At 38.9% G+C, this 20,697-nt stretch overlaps 2 protein-coding genes across 7 annotated transcripts; one reads left to right on the plus strand and one right to left on the minus strand.

Moving 5' to 3' along the window:
- The first annotated feature begins 507 nt into the window (after positions 1-507).
- Positions 508-5,181, plus strand: MTERF2 (mitochondrial transcription termination factor 2). Of its 2 annotated transcripts, none has more exons than XM_004675719.2 (3): positions 508-678; positions 2,182-2,281; positions 3,762-5,181. In XM_004675719.2, exon 3 carries the CDS (start codon positions 3,822-3,824, stop codon positions 4,977-4,979), a length of 1,158 nt encoding a protein of 385 aa, XP_004675776.1. In that variant the 5' UTR covers positions 508-678; positions 2,182-2,281; positions 3,762-3,821; the 3' UTR covers positions 4,980-5,181. The 2 variants fall into 2 exon arrangements, with proteins under 2 accessions (XP_004675776.1, XP_012590495.1); XM_012735041.1 differs by lacking the exon at positions 508-678 and adding an exon at positions 777-821.
- A 2,341-nt stretch (positions 5,182-7,522) lies between these two features.
- Positions 7,523-20,691, minus strand: TMEM263 (transmembrane protein 263). 5 transcript variants are annotated; one of them, XM_012720688.1, is made up of 5 exons: positions 20,567-20,691; positions 18,727-18,780; positions 17,667-17,763; positions 12,846-12,912; positions 7,523-10,324 (listed from the first exon to the last, which is right to left on the minus strand). In XM_012720688.1, exons 4-5 carry the CDS (start codon positions 12,904-12,906, stop codon positions 10,038-10,040), a joined length of 348 nt encoding a protein of 115 aa, XP_012576142.1. In that variant the 5' UTR covers positions 12,907-12,912; positions 17,667-17,763; positions 18,727-18,780; positions 20,567-20,691; the 3' UTR covers positions 7,523-10,037. The 5 variants fall into 5 exon arrangements, with proteins under 5 accessions (XP_012576142.1, XP_012576143.1, XP_012576144.1 ...); XM_012720689.1 differs by having other exon boundaries at positions 17,667-17,777; XM_012720690.1 differs by lacking the exon at positions 17,667-17,763.
- Positions 20,692-20,697: the final 6 nt, after the last annotated feature.

The following is a 20,697-nucleotide window of genomic DNA, read 5'->3' on the forward strand; positions in this document are numbered from 1 at the left end:
TATTTAGATGGAACTGGCTGGGAGAAGGGGGACTTTTAAAGATGAATCAGTAGTGGTCACTGATCGCTGCAGGGTGGAGGGTAGCCAGGATGCTAAGTAATGTCCCCAAGATCCAAAGAAGTTTGTAAAATTTTAAACATTTCTATTAATTACTTCTTAACCTATCAAATTACAATATGATGGTAATTCTGAAAGGCTTAAAGATAAAGAAATTTCTGAATTACTTCCATGTTTTTTCTGATGGGCTAAAGACAATCCGCAAAAGATAAGACGACTAGAACTCCCAGGTTGTCTAAAATGCAGGGAAGAAAAAAAAGGGTGTGAAAATGCGGGAGTCAGTTAATTGCTGGCTGCTGGCGCCTGCGTGATTCCCACGTTGGCCGCCTCGGCTGGGGGCGCGTGGGGGAGCCTGAGCCTCGCGCTGGAATTGGCTGCGTTGGGTGCCGCGGGGCGTGTCTGCGAGCTTGTTCCGCGTGCTGATTGGCTGCGGGCGGAGACTGGGCCTGCTCTGCGGAGGAAGTTCGGCAGCCGCCCGGGACACGTCTCCGGACCGTGGCCTGCCCCCGACCTCGCGCACACCAGGCACCGCCGCGGGGAGGAGGAAGGACCCCGGGAGGGCTGAAGGACGGAGCTAGCGCCCGGAACTCGCAGTGCCTCGCGCGGAGCGGACGCCCACAGGTGAGTCGGTTCTTCCTCCGCCCTGGGGGACTGTCGTAGCTCTGGGCGGTGCACTGGCCGGAAGCGGAGTTCTGGGCCGCCTGCCCATGGCTTCACTCTGCGGGCAGGCGAGGTTCGTAGTGACCCTGGGCCCTGCAAGTCAGGTGGGAAGCTTCTCTGGAAAGGCACGTGATGACTGTGTGAAGATCTTTGCCCCCTGACATCCTCTTCCCTGGCGTTTTCCTGCTTACAAACTCAACAGATCGTACATTGCTGTAAAGGGAGAAGGAATACAGTAGGGGACTGTATTAATAGAAAACTCTGTGTTGCCGATGTGAATTCCACTTTTAATATGTAATAGCCCATATTTTGTGTGATTTCACAAGTAGTAACCGAAGCATTACTAGTCTAAGAGACAAGGATGGATACGAGCCGTTATTGAGTCCAGGGTCTGCTGGTTTGGGGCTGTCATTTAATGTGCAGGTTACTTTCCCTGTATATGTTTCTCCTCTTTGAAATAGTTTGTTGTGATGATTTAATAAGTTAGCGTGTGTGAAGTTTTCAGAATACTCTGTGAAGTCATGTTACCAAATGCATTTGATCTTTACTGTCACTCCGGTGTTTTCCCCGTCATTACCTGATGCTCCAGGCACAGAGAAGTAAAGTGACTTCAAATCACAACACAACTGATGACCAGGAATTAATTAAACTCAGGCAGCCCACAACTTTATCCTCTACATTAAGTTGCCTCATGAGCTTATTGGTTCTTGGGGGACCAGGTTCTTTGCTGGTATAGGAAATAAAGCAAAATAGCACCCAGGTCTCCTCTCTTGCTGCTTACAATCTAGTGCAGGTTATTCATAGTTGGATTGTGGGTGCCCATGTATCCTGCTAAAATCTTTTTTGCAACATGGTCTGAGGTAGGTCATTTTTGGTGGGGAAAGATTTTGTGGCTTTTGTTGGATTGTCCAATGGTATGAAAAATGTTATAGGAGGATTAGTGTCTAGCATAATGCCTGCCTGACAGGGTAAGCTTAAACAAACACCACTGCTTGGAGGAATGAGGGATTTATAGGAGTAATGATACGTGGTCCAGTAAGGAGTAGGATGCAAGGAAGAGCTCACTCAGGGTCCAGAAATGCCTCTGAAAATCAGTGAGAGCAGCCAGTGCGTGGGGAAGAGATTCACTGGAATATGGTAGCTGCCTCTGTGAAAAGCAGAACTGTCTATTATGCATGAAGGCCTGTAATGGAGACTAGAGCTTCATTATTATGTGAAGAGGAGGCCTATTTCCTGAGAATATGAGACTTAGACTAGGCGTTCGGGGCATTTTGGCCCTCAGTCTTCAGAGACATTGTGGTAGAAACAAAGCACCTGGGATTGCAAGGAAGCAGATATGACCAGTGTGGGAATAAAGCGACAGATTTTTTGGGTGGCAAGAGAGCCCACTCAAAAAGACCTTATAAGAAAGGCTTTTTTATTTTATGGTATTGTCCTAAAGTGCCACTGAAAACTTTATTGCAGGGAGGTAACAAGATCCCATTTGAGAAGAAACTGGAGAGAAGCCCATGTGGATTCACTGACTTCCTGGACAAGGACAGGATCTTTGGGGAGAACCTGTAAGGTAATAAAAGGAGAGGATTGCAAACCAAGGTTTGAAGATGTGCATGCAGAGGAAACAGATAAATGGATGTCAGAAGTGCATGTGTGAACAGAACGCATGGAAAGTGCTGGGAGTTGAGTAGAGAGTGTGTGAGATAAAGTGCCAAGCTGCTGAAAGCTGCAGAGGTCAATAGAAAAGGAATTTTTTGGCTTTCTGCACATGGGAGGTGTTTATGCTGGGAACTTTAGGAGGAAAGGATTGGAGAAAGTGTTGCGTAGGAGTTAGCTGAGGGGAATTTTTGCTGAAGGGTTGGTAGAACAGCCCTTGAGGTAAAGGGTGGTGTCAGCGAGGAGTCAGCCTAAGGGGTAAGTATGTGAAGAGAAGAGCCCTGGCTATCTCAGACCATCAGGGCTGGGAGCAGCACAGAACAGCACTTACTGGACAGTGAAGGGTTTGACTGGCAGGAGGGGAGGTGACATTGCTTTCCCTTCTTTGCTCATATTAGTGGCAGGCGAATTGGTTGAGAGTGAAGGAAGGGTATAGGAAGGCAGGAAGGTGGAAGTCTGAGTGGGGAAGCCTTGACATAGTTGGAGGGAGACTGGGAGGAGTGAGTTTAACTAGATTGTTTCAGCATTCTGGCAGAGGGAACCAAGAATGCACGCAACAAAGTCAGAAATTAGCCTCCTGGCCCATTCAAGGAATTGCAAATGGATGCTCTTTAGAAACAACCTATATTTATAAATATAATAAAAGAGAAATCATAAATAATGGGGTAGGAAATTACAATGATAAAGGGGATAAAAAGCCAAAAATATTGATACACATCAAAATATGAGTTGTGTATAGGTGATGAAGTTGTGGAAAGTTTTTTCCATTTCCTCCTATTTTTTTCAGAAGTCACATTCTCTGTAGGGAATACATACTACTATTGTAAGTAGTTACTTTGGATAACAATTTAAAATACAGTATCTACAATTTTTAGTTATTCCCTGTAAATAATGTACTTCCCCTTAATAAGTATTTGCTTCAGCTTATCAATTTGAAAATATAAAACATTTCACATTTAGCAAGTGTATAAGTAGTGCCTTATTCTCCTTAGAGGGATCACATTAGAGTTGTAGGAAAAGGAGATTGTGTCAAAATGATAATTGCGGTCTGTGCATTTTTACATTCGGGTCTAGCTACTGATCTGCAGGGTAGAAACAAGGTTGTTTTACACAGTTGTTACAAAGTTCAGATTGTTTTTATAAAAAAAAGTATGTAAGATGTCTCAGTTATGAAGAAGTCAGTTTCCCAGTTATTTTAGAATATCTTTTGATAAGATTAATTAAAATATTTAAATCAGAAATGATATAAAGTAGGTATTTTATATTCCACATGAGCAGTTTTCCTGTCTAGTTTAAAACAGTTTTATTTCCAGACGCTTACTCCTCATAGCTCAAATCTGTGTGTTCCGAAAGTCCAGACCCTTTATATTAAAACCTGCATTCTCTTTTTTCAGGTTTGATGTGTACACTCTTTGAGCCCCGGGATAGTAGGAGTTAGCCAATGGATTGCAGGCATGTTGTGGAAGTTAATACTGAGGTCCCAGTCCTGCAGGCTGTATTCTTTCAGAAAAACGCTATCAACTCCAAAACACAGACCTCTCTTAGCAACCTGTACTTATACAACCAGTAAGCAATCAGACAAAGAAAATAAGAAGACCGTGGAAAGGCTCTATAAATTATCTGTTGACATTAGGAAAATTCGCAGATTGAAAGCATGGGTACTTTTGGAGGATAAAACCTATGTTGAAGAAATCGCAAATATTTTACAACAACTAGGTGCTGATGAAGCTACTGTGGCCAGTATTTTGGAACGCTGCCCAGAAGCAGTCGTCTGTAGTCCAACTGCTGTTAACACTCAGAGCGAACTCTGGCAGTTGGTCTGCAAAAACAATGAAGAGTTAGTCAAGTTAATAGAACAGTTTCCAGAATCCTTTTTCACTGTGAAAGACCATGAAAACCGGAAGCTGAATGTACAGTTCTTTCAAGAGTTGGGACTCAAAAATGTGGTAATTAGCAGATTTTTGACAACTGCACCGAATATTTTCCAGAGTCCTATTGAGAAAAATAAGCAAGTTATAAAGATTCTCCAAGAGAGTTACCTACAGTTAGGTGGCTCTCAGGCCAATATGAAAGTTTGGCTCCTAAAGTTATTAAGCCAGAACCCATTTATTTTGTTAAATTCTTCTGCAGTTGTAAAGGAAACATTAGAGTTTCTTCAGGAACAAGGCTTCACAAACACTGAAATTCTACAACTCCTGTCCAAACTCAAGGGGTTTCTTTTTCAGCTTTGCCCCAGAAGTATACAAAACAGTCTTTCCTTTTCTAAAAGTGCTTTTAAATGCACAGATGATGACCTGAAGCAATTAGTTTTGAAATGTCCTGCCCTTTTATATTATTCTGTTCCAGTTTTAGAAGAGAGAATTCAGGGGCTAATGAAAGAAGGAATTTCCATAGCTCAAATAAGAGAGGCACCAATGGTTCTTGAACTAACACCACAGATAGTACAGTACAGGATAAAGAAACTGAATTCCTTAGGTTATCAAGTAAAGGATGGACATCTGGCAGATCTCAATGGGACGAAAAAGGAGTTTGAGGCTAACTTTGGTAAGATTCAAGCTAAAAAAGGAAGGCCGTTATTTAACCCTGTGGCCCCCCTGAATGTTGAAGAGTGATTGCTGACTTGTGCTTCTTTCCAGCCGGCAAAGTGAAACTGAGTAGCACAGACTCAAGTGACTGAGGTGCCAGCTCATATGCTCCAGTAATTTTAAAACCTGACATAGCTTCTGAGTTATTACCTGTAATTAACATATTTTAAAATATAAATTGTATTTATTTTAAATAAAGTTGAGCTATATCCAAAAATCTCTCTGTGCTATTACATATCAGTGTGCTGTTTTATAAGTGAGTCATTTCTAACAAGCGTATCAGTTTAACTCAAAGTATGGGTACATTTCTATTCACATAGCACAGCTGAAATGCCTCTTAGATATCCCACTACTGTGGCCTGAATTCTGCAGCCTAGTGTTAAGTGAAACATTAGTAAACTTCTATTATATTTGTGAACCAAGTATTACTCATCCATAAGGAATTAGGGCTTACTTCTGTGCTCATTATGCTTAAAATTAATCACTTCTCTCATAAAATGCCTTTGTGTGCATTCATTACTTTCCCACTTTACAGATGAGGAAACTGAAGCTGAGAGAGGCCACTCAGCTGTCAAGTTAACACAGAATAACTAAGATCTGACTTCTGTTCAAGCCTGTGGATACAAGGATTGCTTATGAGTTGGCCTTATGACAAGTCTCCCCACCAGGCATACCGAAAGTGTGAGTAACATCAGCAAACTAAGGGTTTTCACAAAGACTTCCCTGTTAATAGTCCTTAAATTTTAAATGATCTACTTAGCATACATTTGAAGTAAATGAGCTTTTGAAAAACTTAATGAAAATTCATGCCTTTAAGAAGAAAAGTGTGATGGTGGTTACTGTTTTTAGTAAAGCTTTTTAAGATTCAATTTCTAAATTTTTTCAGATATTCCCTAGAGGCTGGCTCACTTTCACCTTGTGAAGTTTTAACTTTGTAATAAATACATAACCAAATACTTGGTTCTGACACTCACCTATCTCCACTATGTGTACATGGTCTAAAGCACTGAAAAAATCATGAACACTGCAGGCCATGTCTTCACTGTTTATTCATTTGTTTAGCAAATGGAAGTAACCTATCTGTATCTGCTCAGTTCCTTAGTGAAATCTCTGTAGTACCTACTAACTGCCTGGCATGTTGGGCCTTCCAGCTCTAACAATAAAGCACCATTGTTTACTGTTCTATAAATAGGTGACTTAGGCACAAAAAGGTTAAGTCGCTTACCTAGGAATGCTTAAGAATGGCAGTCAGCATAGATGGCACAGGTCCAATCCAAGGGGCAGGATCTCATTTTAAGGTGATGGGAAGCCCTTGGAGAGAGCTGTTTGTCCTAACATAGTTGTCAATGGTGCTTTCTCTTTCACTCTCCAATCCTTGGTTTGGTACATCAAACATACGGTCAACTTGGTAGTTCTAGTTGAGGTAATCTACTAGGTATCTGAGCATGTCAAACAGGCAAATGCAAAGTTGTGGAGCTGTCAGGTCTCAAGGTAGAGTTGGGGTCACCTGCATAGTGAGCGTATAAAAGCTGTGTTTTCAGACACACTGCCCAGAAAGAGTACAGAGATGATGTATGACCATAAAAAAGTCTGCTGTCAAGAGGGTATAGTAGGAATACTGAATGCCAGGGATGTCAGTTAAGATACAGAGAAGTGATTAGAGCTTGGCAAGAGGAATCTTGGGCTAGCCCTGTGTGATTCAAGTGGAATGAAGAAGTTAAGAAGGCAACTTAAGTGGACTGAGAGCACAGGAGATGAAGAGGCAGGCACTATACGGTTTTTCGGGAAATTGTGTTTGCAAAGGGAAGCAGAGAAATGAAGGTTTTTTTGTTTGTTTTTGTTTTTTTTAAGAGAGTACACATTGGGGTGGGTTTTTCTGCCAAGAGAGTGCTGAGATGGAAAACTGGCATTGATAATCCTGAAGACACGAAGGATGTTGGTTTTGGATAAGTCCATAGCAGGGGAATGGGCGTATCAGGTTGGTGGATGAACAGCATGAAGGGCAGGGTAGTTGGCTGCCTCGGTCCTGAGCAAAGGGCCTCAAGGAGGAGGTTTGAAATAGTCCTTTTCAGGAGTGGAAAAGCAGATAATCAAGAGGCTCTGTAGGTTCCTCACACACATTAACTCAGGAGTTTGGATAGTGCCTGGTGGATTAGATGTGACCATAAGACATTAATTTTCTCTCCTCCCACCATTTTTCATCCCTTTGAGTCACTTATGTTTAGTGAGAGGTTCCATAAGCTCTGAGGGTAGGTCAAAGGACGTGCCCCCGACTTCATAACTCCGCCATCAGTTGTCTAACTTTAAAGTGTGAAAATGCAGAGGTTGTTAAAATGCAGTTCTGGAGAGACTCAGCATCTTGGAGTAAAATCCAGAAATCTGCCTCTTTTATGAGAGTTTTTAAAATATATACCTGATTGCTGTGCTGGCATCAAAACACGTATTGGAGATACTTTGTCATGTTTTGTGCTTTAGTATCTAAAATATTTAAAAACTGCCTACAATACTTTCTGAACCTCTATGTAACTAGAAATTTAGAAACTATCCTGTTTAAAAATTTCCTTTATTTCCTTATTCCTTTATGAAACACTTCATCTTTTGCAAATCATAGTGCTTTATTAACAGATGCATACATTCTTTTCCATTCCTTTAATACAAAAATTTATTTAGTCATCAGTTATTTTCATCTGGCATTTCACTGAGTACAGAATTCATAATGTCAACATTTATTAGATCAGTCAAGTGGGTTGTACAGGTTTATCCTTTCTGTGCCAAATACCCACTCAAGAAAAAGCCAAATAACAGACATCTCTGGGTGTACAGCAACCCCAGTTTCTTGACGTGAACTAGTTCCGTTTAACAGGTCAAATTGCTAGTCTACGAAAATAAACTGCAAAAGACAAGTGTACAACTGTGTATCATCAAATGGCAAGTTCATTTCAACAAGAACTGCTAAAACTATCTGTACAGTGCTCTATCATAGCAAGCCTCTCCTGGGAAAAGAGAATTTGAAACAAACTTGATAAAATGTACCAGGTGACTTTTCTGTAGCAGAAATTCAATACAACCTTTTTCCTCAAGCAATTTAAAGACAAGCAAAGTTGAAAATAAATATGCAAGTGTAAGGTAAAGTCTATATTTAGAAATTTAGATATAAAGCACAGCAGAGCCTATGACTAGAAGATAAGTCAGGAATATAAACTAGCCAGGAAGCAACATTGTCTTTCGGATAGCAGGAAACAAGTTCTCCAGTATCATTATTTAGATGTCATTTAGTGTTCATTCATTTTGGAGTTTTTTTTTAATCCCTTTTGCTAATGGCCTTTGACCAAGTACTTCAACAAATACACTTTAAATCATACTGCACGGCATACATACCATTTTATACCTGATGAAGAAATGTCTTCACTTTACAGTTTGTATACAGTAGAAAGGTTTAAGAATCTCTGTAGATTTAAAATCCCTGCTGGTATTTATGAAAGCTTTTAAAAGTTAAGTTATATTCTTATCCACTTGTTGATCCACATAATTAATGTAAAACTCCTAGTGTTTCACAAACATTTCAGCCTCAGGTGTTGGATTTGTCTTAAGTTCTCAGGATTGTTCTTATTTGCTCATCCAGAACATCACCCTCTATCCCCTCCCCTTCCTATCCAAAAAAATATTTGCACAATGGAGGCAAATTTTCAGACATAAGTATAAAGATACTGAAATTCTTCAGACGTAGGTTGTAACTCTTAGTTGAGAAAAATGCCAGATATATGTGCTACATTTTAGACTTTTATGAAATTAAACATGAAACAAAAAAAAATGAATTCCAGCTAAGTCACGTTTTTTGAGAATGAATGAGACATGTTAAGACATGACACAATTATCATCCATAATCAAAAATTTTAATTCCCTATCTGAAGATGACTCAGAAAATGGTACAAGGTCTAGGACTTGTAACAGTTTAAATGTCTATATAAGCCATTGAAAGTACTTATGTATCTGTGGCATTCCAAACTGACCTATGGGGCCTATTTCACTCAATTTATGTCAAATTTCACATCTGTGGTGGCTTTATACTGTGTGTTTAAAAAGGGGTATTGCTAATAATTTAAGCCATCCTCGAGATAAAATGTCTGAGGGATTCTTTTTATATTTTGGATGTTTTATATAACTCTTAAGAACTTTATTTGTACCTCCTCAATCTGAATAATCTTCCTGAATAGCTTCTGACCAGCAAGAATTGTTCCTTAGGCACTGTGAGGTGTAATAACAATGAAGCATGAACCCAGGTTGAAGTATATGATTTCATTATAACCACTGACAGTTAACAAGCACATCTTATCCACTGAGAGCAAGAATTGCTTTTACCACACTTCTCCTGAGATTCTTAAAGGGAAAACTAAACTTTTAAAAGCATCCATCTCTAAGTTGAAGAACTGCAGGTATTAGAAAAGATGTTTTCTAATTGAGGGTATTAGAAAAGATGTTTTCTTTTATAAGGCATCAATGATTAAATTAATATAATGCATATATCTAGCAAAAGGTGGTTATCAATCAGTATCATAACTATTTTTTCTTTTAAACTTCCCTAATTCCTGCTACTTTTACCAGCTTAAATAGGAAAAGAATGCCTCTTGGCCTAATTAACTATGGTTATAAAAAATCTAAAACATCTGAAACTATTAGGCACATTAAAGGTACAGTTTATGTAGTTCAAGGTTCCCTTCTGAAGGGGCAGATGAGTTACCTGGCACATTATATATATGGAACTGTAAGGATCATCCACTAAATTCAACTTTCACATTTTTAAACTGAAAGACTTATAGTAAATAGTCAAATATACCATATCTTCAGTTACAACGAAGTAAGTGTAACATTTAACCAGATAAAAAGCTGGAATTTAAGTATGAGAAACCTTCCTACACTGTGCTAGTATTGGTCTCTTCTTTTTAGGCAAAAGCCAGTCATCAATACTTTCAACACAGCAGTTTAGAAGATAAGTCCAAAACAGATGACTTGGTTTATAGTCCATAACTTAGCAATTCAATGCCACTGGCATCATAATGCTGTGGAGAACTGGTGTATCTCCGTATGTTAGTCAGACTTGTCTTTCTTCTTTCCTGTTAAGGGCACTTTGTTCACAACAGCAGACCCAACAGCTGTAACACCTCCAGCCACAGCAGACACGCCCCCTTTCACCAGCCCTAATCCCATGGAAGGCACAGTTGTAACAGCTGTTTTGGTCACCTCCAAACTCTTTCCACCAATCCACGCTACACCACCAATGGTGGCACCAACAGCTCCCTTTGTAACACTGAAGATACCCCCAGTCACACGGGATAACATGCCTGGTTGTTGCTGTGGGTGATCTTTCATTGAACCTAAGGAAAGAGAGTGTGAGACAATCAAATACAAGTCTTTACTAAGATCAAATCAAACTGAAAACTTTCTATCTCAAAGTTGTTTTGACAATTGAGCCACCCACATAAATATTTCTGATGAAGACGCAAGCTCTTACCTCAAGGTAACAGACGTTCACTGCTAAGTCTTAGTATCTTAGAAATACTTTAGAGACTGATCCACTCTCATAAAATAGAAACCTAATTTAAATAACTACTTTGAATGTTTCTTGACTTAGTTTTGTTGCCTGTTAATCTATTTTATATCCTAAAGGAGCATGAAAAAATATATTTAGCCTGCATTTCTTCGATACAGAATTCAGTCACTCACTGAAACAATCTTCATTTAAAAGGCTGGTGCTCAAGTTATGGTCTGAAACTCCTGTATATGACCAAGACCATTACAAGGAGTCTGTGAGGTAAAACCTATTTTCGTAAGAGTATGAACATGGCATTTGTTTATTTACTTTCACTCAGCAAAATTTTCCACAGAAAAGTCAACGTAATTTTCTAGAAGCTAAATGACGTGCAGACAACACCAAAGCAGCTGCGAGAGTCTGCCTTCTGTTACAGCAGTCCCCCTCTTATCTGCAGTTACCCATAATTCAGTAATACTATGTACAGCAAGATATTTTGAAGACCAGCCACATTAATTTGTATTAAAATATATTATTATAATTGTTCTATTATTGTTAATTTCTTACTGTACCTAACTTATACCTTAAACTTAATGATATCTATTCATAGAAAAAACAGTATACATAGGGTTTTGGTATATCCACTGTGTCAGGCAACCACTAGGAGTTTAAGAACCACTGATTTAAATATATAGTAAGTCCTTACTTAACATCATGGAAAGATTCTTTGAAAATACAACTTTAAGCAAAATGACACAGAATAAAAGCAGGTCCTTGAGTAATTTGATTTTGTACAATGTCAGCTGGGATTATTCTCAGCACTATAAGGAAATGATGTAACCTGGATTTCTGATCTGTGTGTTCCTTGTAGTACAATTAAAGAGCTAGTGCTATGTTAAAATTACTCATCACTTGAGACCATGTACTCCCAGAAAAGGTAACATCAATGTGATAACTCTTGACTTATTCTAATCATTAAGTTTGTTCTCTTTGCTTCTGTGGGGCTTTATTTTGTTTTTAACAGAACCACTCAAATTGGCAAGTAACTCAAGGCATAAAATGACTAGAAGATAGTATAAAAGTGTGTGTCAACCCCAAATGAACACAGGTCTTTTCTTCTTTATAAGTTAATGATTTAGGCAGTAACAACAAGCAATGGTATTTTTATTTTTCTAAATGGTATGGGACAAATACTTGGGAACTATATAGTTCAGGCAGTAAACAAGTGAAAAAATACAATCTCAACTCAGAGAAAGTTAAACTAAGGTCACCAAAACTACTAAATCCAAGCAGAATGTAGTTATCAAAGAAGATAACATTAAGAAACTTGACATTTAATGAAGAAAAAAATTGAAAATTGAGTCCTTCTAATCTACAAGGCATAAATTTACCTTGAAATAGATTTTCTTTTCATTTTTTGGAAGTTTTACATCCTATCAAAAGTAAGAAACTGACTCAAAAGACAGAAAAAGATATTAGCTATGGCTAAATTTACCGAATGCAATCAAATTTTTATTGACTTTGAATAATAAGCATAGTCAACTGAAATAAAGGACATAAGATGTTTATTAAATGTTTATCATTTGAATATATTAATTATGAAAAAGTATTATATGAAGACAATTTTGAACAGTAGATAATAGAATTGGAAAGTAAATACAGTATCTGGAGTCAATTCCCAGCCCTTGCCTTTTTCCAGAGACACCCTACTCTGACAGCCTGTGGCTCTGGTCTTGAGGCTACTTTGTCCTGTATTTTCATGTTTGATTCTCTTTCTTCAAAATTATGATTGTTCTGTATAAGCATAACAATTTTTTGGAATTAAAAAAAAATCTATCCAGAAAAAGAATTTTTTTGGAATATAAAAAAATCTATCCAGAACCATAAGTTAAAAAGGCCTGCAGTCATTTTTGGATATAGTCAAGTGTGGTTTAGTGTTTCTAAAGATTTCTGAAATAAAGGTAAGAATAAAATTGTCCATGTCAGTTTTTTAACTAAGAGAGAATTTAAGCAAAGCCTAAGACCATGTAACAATACAGGAAGAACTGCAATTATAATGTAAAGGATAAGAGTTTACCTGCAAAATTTCAAGTGCCTCTTGAGTTGACTTTTTATATATATGGTATCAAAACTTCTCTGCACCCTACCCTCACTCTGTACAATGGTATTTTTACTTGTGAAACAGCTTAAAAGAATGAGTAACAGAAAAGCAGATCATACATAATAGTGTCTCCATTCACCAGTATCTGTGATTTCTTAATTCGATCTAAAAGTATTTAATTTTATTTAATTTAATAAAACAGTAAGGCGCCATAAATTCACTTTAGCTACTTGTTTCCACTCATAGTGTAAAGATGCATACCTACCTTCCGGTGGCTCATCACTAAGATAAGAGGGGATTTCTTGGTTTTTATCCGCCTGATTCATGATCTCCTAAAAAAAGCACATACACATTTAATTTTAATATCAACATGAGGTTTATCACATTATAAATTCAGGCTTAATCAGTTTTACTCAGACAACATTTTAAAACTTCCATTACAACAAGATTTCTCATCTTGTTTCTCTCCTACCTTGTGGTGTTACAAAAAATACTTTTTGTAACAGCAGGTTGGAGCACCACACTGTGAAGCTAAGCTGAGCCAATAGCTTCAATGTGAGTTGACACCTGCCCTGGAGGTGTTTGTAGCAGACCTCTCCTGCTCTCCAGCAGGCAGCGTATTTCATTGATCTGTCTCTGGTGAATCTTCTCACTGCCCCTTCACCTCTGGCTGTACCCCATTTTGTATGTATAAATAAATCTTTAAAAAAAATACTTTTAATTACTCTAGTGGACAACACTAAAGAGTGGCAAACAATGCAAAAGCTTACCAGTGTTGTTATTGTTACTTCAACTTACACTGTAAATTACTGAGTGAGTGACTTGGAAAGTAGAGGTTAGATGACAAAAAATTTGAGTGTTTTTTCCTATAGAACATTGGTTAATTTATTTCACAACAGGTTCAAAAGAAAACCAATGACTCAAAAATCTTTATCTAAAAATTTTCTAAAAACATGACAGTCTTCTAAAAGTGATTCCACCAAAATCAGAAATGGATTTTGATTACTTTTATTGTTAGAGCTCTTATACAGAGGTACAGGTACCACAGATTTAAGAGTCTTATTGTGAAATTCTGTCATTTGCAACATGGATGAATTTTGAGGACATTATGCTCATGAAATAAAATCAGAGAAAGGTAAACACTGGATGATCTTGATCATAAAGTGAAATCTAAAAATGCTAAACTCAGACACAGCAGACTTCTTTGCCAGGGGAGGGAGGGAAATAAGATGTCAGTCAAAGGACACCAATAGTGAGTTCTACAAGGAGTAAGTTGGGAATGTCATGTACAGCACAGTGACTATACTTAACAATACTGTATTATGTATTTGAATACTTTTAAGAAAATCTTAAATGCTCTTTGCACACAACAAACATCATCTGGTATGATGGAAGTATTAACCTTTTTGTGGTACATATTTTATAATTAATGTATTAATCATCATACTGTACACTTTGCACAATACTATAGCTCAGTTAAACATCAAAGTTTGGAGAAAAGGGATATTGTGAAAATTAACAAAGTATTTCAGTACATCAACAAATACTGATTGAGCACCTACTGTGGGACAGTGTTTCAGGTGGGGGCATCAAAATAGTTGACAGAGACCAAATAAATTTCTGTCCCCGTGAAATATACACTAGTCCAAGAAAACAAGAAATGGATGCAGAAAGGGTGTATATAAGATTATTAAATGCTTTGGAAAAGAAGGGATAGAGAAGAGGGGGTGGGTTATTTTAAATAGGATAGTGAAGGGATCATCTCAAAGGGCAGTCAGACAGTAAATCCAAATCGCAGAGGCTGTACTTAGAAGCCAGTTTTTAACTCTGGGGAGCCAGTGAAAGGTAATGAACAGAGCGATGATGTGTTCTGGTTTACACTTATAAAAGCTCACTCTGGCTACTGTAAGAAAATGCAACGGGATCATAAGAACACACAGATCTGTGAGGAGACTTGGCATAATATTTTCAAGTTTCACGCATGTATCAGAAAAAAGCAGTTAAATTTTAAGTGGTCAAAGGTCAGGAAAGTTTCCAATTCCTTTATGAAGAACATAACAAATGATAAATTTTAATTCACCAAATGATCAGAGAAAAACTCTGATCTATTTTCTTTTATGTTTCATAATCCAGGCAAGTGTTGGTCCCTTAAATGAGTGGTAGAAGAGTGTGAGAAGTGAAAAATTTTAAAGATAATTTTACCTTCAGCAATTATCTTGCAATGCCTTTAAACCCTAACTTCTGCGTAAGAATGCACTTTACTGTACCTCAGAGTCCAGCAGCACCTCAGGTACTTAATATATTGTAGTTGCTCTACTTATCAAAACATCTAATCTTATGCTGGTTTTAGGAGGTAAGCACATTATCTCATACACAGTTAAGATTTATAAAAGGACAGTAAAGATAGTAATCTCTGGTGAAAACACTGAAAGAATATCAACTGATTATTCTCAAAAGTGTTTCAAATTTCCCTTAAATCAAAGTTTATTTTTCTTTATCATATTTCTATTTTTTTTTAATTTATCATCATAGTAAGAACATAACAAATGATAAGGAGATCATGGAACTTGAATCTGGATACCAACTTTGATCATAAACTGTGGCTGAGGACAAGTAACTTCATCAGATCCTTGATGTTCAGAATATATAAAACAAATTAAGGATATTTATAGCCCTAACTCTAAGAATACCATTTAACAAATTCAAAACAAAGCCTGCAGAAATTCCTGGCAGTGTATATGTGTACCTTCTTGAAGAATAGTAACTACTGTAAAGTCACAGTGTTCCCTAATGACTTCATTCTGAGGAGCTAACTAACTAGTGTTGTGTTAACCCAGTATCTTTATACCATATACATTCAAATCTAGAGCATCTGGCTGATCATCCAGTCATAGATGCTACCTGCAATGACCTGTACAAAGATGTGGAAATTAGACACACACACCCCTACATCTTACATATCTTAGACAGGAGTTTAAAAATAGGTATATATATTTTAAAACCTCCTTTCTGTATATATTCCAGAAGCCCTACTAAAAATCTTATCATTTCCTCCTAAAAATCCCTTTAAAAAAAGTTCTTAGCTTCTCCACAGGTACGTATAATTTTTTTAAAAATCGTCATTAAAAAGATTAGAGCTGCTTTTCACTACAACACCATAAAAGACGCATATATGGGCCCTCCCTGGTGGCTCTGGTGGCGCAGTGGGTTAAAGCACAGCACTGAGAATCTAAAGCCGCTTCCGCATGAGTTCAATTCCCGCCTGTCACGCAGGTGACCAAATGGCGTGGCAGACCTCTCCTGACCCGCCCGCTGCTCCCCTCAGCAGTGTACTTCCTCCATCTGCCTGTTCTGCTCCCCACTCTGTCTCTGGTGAAGCTTCTCGCTGCCCCTGAGCCTCTGGCCTGTACCCCAGTTCTGTATGCACAAATAAATAATCTTAAAAAAAAAAAAGACGCATACGCATTTATGTAATATGAGCCGACTTTATCCTTTTATGGATAGGCATTGAGAAGCAAAGAGCAGAGCAATATTGTCAGATTTGTGCTTTTAAAAGCAAACTGAAGCAAGAACAGATTTAAGGACAGACAGATTAAATACAGTAAGTGAGATAAACAGTCTCAACTCTGCCAGTTTTTGCTATCTAAATATTTGGGCCAAAAATCTACTGGGATTTACCCTTATTTTCTCTTTTATTACATTCCCATCCAATCATCAGTAAGTTCTATTGCCTAAGTAAGTCCAGAAGACAAGCACTTCTCATCACCTCTCCTGCTACCACTTTTGATTAAGTCTTCATAATCTCTTAGTCACATTTAAAAGGCAGTATAACAGAATCCAGCAAAAACAAGCAAAATAGTAACTGAAAATGCAGTCAAATAAGAATATTCTTTATGGAAGACAATAAGTTTCCAAAAGACACAAACAGTGCAGACATTGTAATAACTTATGAAGAGCAAATAGGAAAAAGCTAATGTTAAAGAATAAAAACCAAGTGCTATAGTATGATCCCAGTTTTTTAAATGAATATAAAAAAACTGGTAGCATAGCAAAACAGTCACAAAGCTTGCTATGAGATATATATAGATATGAAGAGAATAAGAGAAATATGGCATTTCTCTACAGAGAACTAGATTAGTTAAAATCTGTATTTTAATTTTCTACCATTAAACAAATAGGTAGGGTCCTCTGGCACATCCCAATACCTACTCAAGACTTCTGTGCCAATTTGTAATGCAATTTTTTTTTTTAAAGTTTGCTTTATTGTAGCCCTTTTTTTTTTAAAGTTTATTTATTCATACAGAACTGGGGTACAAACCAGAGGTGCAGGGGCGGTAAGAGGCTTCACCAGAGACAGAGTGGGGAGCAGAACAGGCAGGTCCATGAAATACACTGCTGAGGGGAGCAGAGGTCTGCTGTGCCATGTGGGTCACCTCCGGGGCTGGTATCTAACTCTGAAGAGGCTGCGCTAGCTTGCAGTGCTGCGTCCTAACCCACTGCACCACCAGGATGGGCCAATTCTAAAATCTTAACCTATATTTTTACCATTTGGTAAGAACATGTTTTTGTTGTAAAAGGTAGAATATTTGTGGGATAAGTGAGATAAAATATTTGTATAAACATCAATTTTAAGCATCAGAAGAAGAGGTCAATACAACAGGGTATGTTCTGAGACATGTGCTTTTATCCTAGTGCCACCCTCAGAGGGCTTTAAGCAAAACTAGCACAGACTACATGGCATAGCCTCTTGAGACCACTGTCACATATGCTGTCCATCAATAACCAAATGTTAAATAGAACATTACTGTATATGGCCCAGGTTTGTGGTTAAAAGTAAACTTTTTGCTAGAGCCCATGCTTTTCAAATACACTTCTTTAGTAAAGGAGTCAGCAGTGGGGAATGCCAGCTGGGGCCTCAAAAACCACAGGACAACATGATACATTTTACTCCACTATGGTTTAAAATAATCATTTGTTGTTAAATACATAATAAAAAGTAAAATGAAAAGTGCTTGAGAATTTTGAAAGATAGCTAGACTTTCAAGTAGTTTCACTCTTGCCTGGAGCTTCTGCAGGGTATACTCACTCTGGGCTCTACCAGCTTCCTTCCTAGTCCAGTCACTCTACTGCTGTGCCACAAGTTTACTCTGCCCTTACATTAGGAAGATCCTGGGTAGCAGAGTCTAAAAGCAGAAAGCTAGATTCTATTAGACAGAAACAGTAACAGTTACACTTCATAGCATTAGCAACAGGATTACCATTAAACAATAAAATAGAAAATCTAAAGTGTTGCCAGAACTGAAATCTGGCTCTCTAGACCAGAGAAAGTTTTGGGTATGTATGAGTTTCTTGTATATTACTGGTATTAAGACAAGTATTTAGCATTAAGATTTCTCTATATATTTTGTTGAACTCTCATCTAGTTATAAGACAAATTACCTTATAAATATCTTTGTTTAAAAATCTTAATTATCTATGGTGCCATCTGTACTTTTTACTCACATAACTCTTTCCCAATTTCTACAGACATGTATGTACCAAACTAAGTTCCATTGAAAAAAACCTCATAACTCGTAAAGCTTCTATTAATGTGTTTTCCTAAGAAAGGTTATAAAGACAAGTATGTCTTTAGATCATGACAAATAATTTAACATATTCTATGCATATAAGCCAGCTTTACCATTTGGTCCTGACATGTGAACAAATTATTACAGTACCAATGGAAACTGGTTGTCTGTAGGTTTTTTTAAGTATGACATGTCAGACTTCTTTGCTATAGATTGCAATTTATTAGCAGTTACTTTAAAGACTTTAGGCCAGGGTGAAATAATACTTGTTAAGTACCACAGTATCAAAGATAATGCAGCTGGCAAATATACTGAGCAAGAATTAGTAACAGCACTATTCCCTAGAGGGTAATTTCTTCCAGTAATAGAAATAAGTAAACAAATGCCTCTTAGTAATTTTCTTTTTAAAAAAAGGAAAACAGATAACAGATTCCTATAATGTGTTATATACAAAGTTGTTATTAATAATGAAGGACAAATTTACCTATGGCTAAGCACCCCCTGTATATCAAAGGAAATTAGATAGTACTAACCCATTATGCAAAGCCTAACTACACAATACAGTACACACGGGTTTACCTGCAAAGCTGCTTTAGAAACCTCAACAGCATTAAACAGCAAGTGCCAATTTCCCTATAAGAAAAAGACTAAATGAATTAAGTGAAGTCTTCTACTTTGACTTTACAGTATCTTAGCAACTTCCTCACTCCCATGTTTTAACTTCTTTACCAGACTACAAGGAATTTCAAATACGTATTTAAAACTTTGACATACAAAGACCAACAAGCAGTGTACGTTAAAACATCAACTCAGTATTTTTATGTTTCTCTAGTTAGCCAGCTCTCCTGAACAGGCTGCTTTTAAAGATGACCCTTGTCCATTAAATCATCAACAAATAGATGACAATGCACAGGGCTTGTCCGCTAGGGAAAAGGAATCTGCAAGAGAAATCTCTTAAGTGACCACCTCATGACTTAACCAACAGTACTGAAATGACAATTTTATAGTACTGTTGAGTGGCACATTGAGCAGAATTACAATCTGCAATCAAACCAGACAACCAGCAAACCAGATAGCCAGTATCACTAGATTACACCTCACTAGTTCAACAGATATCTGAGTCACTACTGTGTGTCAGATACTGTGTTGGGCAGCGAAGTTTCAGCCTTAACAAGCAAGGTGTTTATAGACATCTAATCTGAAGGTGTGCATGTACAATCCACTGAGATCTTCAGGAAGTAGCAAAATTTCAATGACTGAAACAAAGATTTTCTTACTGTTAAAAAAACAAACAGCACACAAGAACTACTAACCTTTCCTATTATTTTCAATATGTGGACATGTTTTTACTAAAATTACATCCGTTGTTTAAAAAAAGCCTAAAAGTGGGGGGGGGGGGACCTGGATGCATGTGGGTTTATTAAAGGTTACTTCCTTTTTTAAAAAGAGCAAGCATGGAGACACACATACCTGTTGATGAGCTATCTTAGTGTTTTCATTTGGAGCTAGCAGGGTGCTCGCAAGGACATAATCAAGAACTCCCTCTACGTGCTTCTAAACCTTTTCCGGGGTCCCTCTCTCCAGCACGGATCCCTTTAGGCACTAGCAAGACAACTTACTTTTCCCGAGCAAAGGGAGTGACGTGGCAGGAGGCAGAATGACCCTAGAGGAGCCGTGGCTAGGGCTGAGCTGGGCACCTCCTCCCTCCTCCACGTTGTACACCCAGCACACACCCGCAGGGCTCCAGAATTGGTCTTCCTACACACAGGAGGCGACCTGCTTAGGAGAGTGGCTCTGACAAGTGGGAGCTGGGGGTCGGTCTTGAAGAAGCGTGTGCAGAGGAGGATTCTCCAGACAGTGACGGTTCTGATGGGTGCTCAGGCGGTCCCCCATGTCCCCGGCGCCCCTCTCCTTCCCCATCCCTTCTCGCCGAAGTTAGGCGTTGGAACTGAGCTTCCCTACCCTGAGGAGTACTGGGATGTCACTGGGCGCCGAGGCTTGAGTGCCCCGAACCCCAGATAGTGGTTTATCAACAGGTAAGGAGTTGGCGGGGCGGGGAAGCCCAGCACACAAGTCCACCGCCGCATCCCTCACCTCTCCCGGGTTGCTGACGTCGCCCACCCAGCCCCCCAGGCTGGCACCCAGGGCTGTAAGAAGTCAGGCGGATGCTCCCACCCGCGGCCCAGATTTCAACCCACCGCTGCGGAGTCGGGCACGTAGGAGTCGCCCCCTCAGCAACATCCATCCGCCCCCAACTTCGCCCCGCCCCTCCCCCTTTTCCGCTCAGTACCCCCAATGGCCCCTCTCGGGGTAACCAGGCCCGGGAGTCAGCGGTGGGGTGCAGGGGCGCTAACGGAAGAAGGCGACGCGAAAGCGGGCAGCAGCCCGGCGCGCCCCCCGCCCTACCGGCGCGACTTACCGCCGGGGTCGGAGGCCGGCACCTGGGGCCGGGGCCGAACGGAGAGAGCGGGCAGCGCCGGAGCTGAGACGTCGAGCGACGGACACAGCCCGGGGACTTGCGGGCTCGGGAGGCGCCGCCTCAGGCTGTGG

This window comes from Condylura cristata, unplaced genomic scaffold (assembly GCF_000260355.1).
Source record: "Condylura cristata isolate star-nosed mole 26May11 unplaced genomic scaffold, ConCri1.0 scaffold00004, whole genome shotgun sequence".
NCBI classification, from domain to species: Eukaryota; Metazoa; Chordata; class Mammalia; order Eulipotyphla; family Talpidae; genus Condylura; species Condylura cristata.

Coding starts and splice junctions, on each gene's coding strand:
- TMEM263 (XM_004675720.2), bottom strand. CDS start 12,906: ATGAATCAGGCGGATAAAAACCAAGAAATCCCCTCTTATCTTAGTGAT. Junction 10,325..12,845: donor TAGTGATGAGCCACCGGAAG/GTAGGTATGCAT, acceptor CTCTTTCCTTAG/GTTCAATGAAAGATCACCCA.
- MTERF2 (XM_004675719.2), top strand. CDS start 3,822: ATGTTGTGGAAGTTAATACTGAGGTCCCAGTCCTGCAGGCTGTATTCT.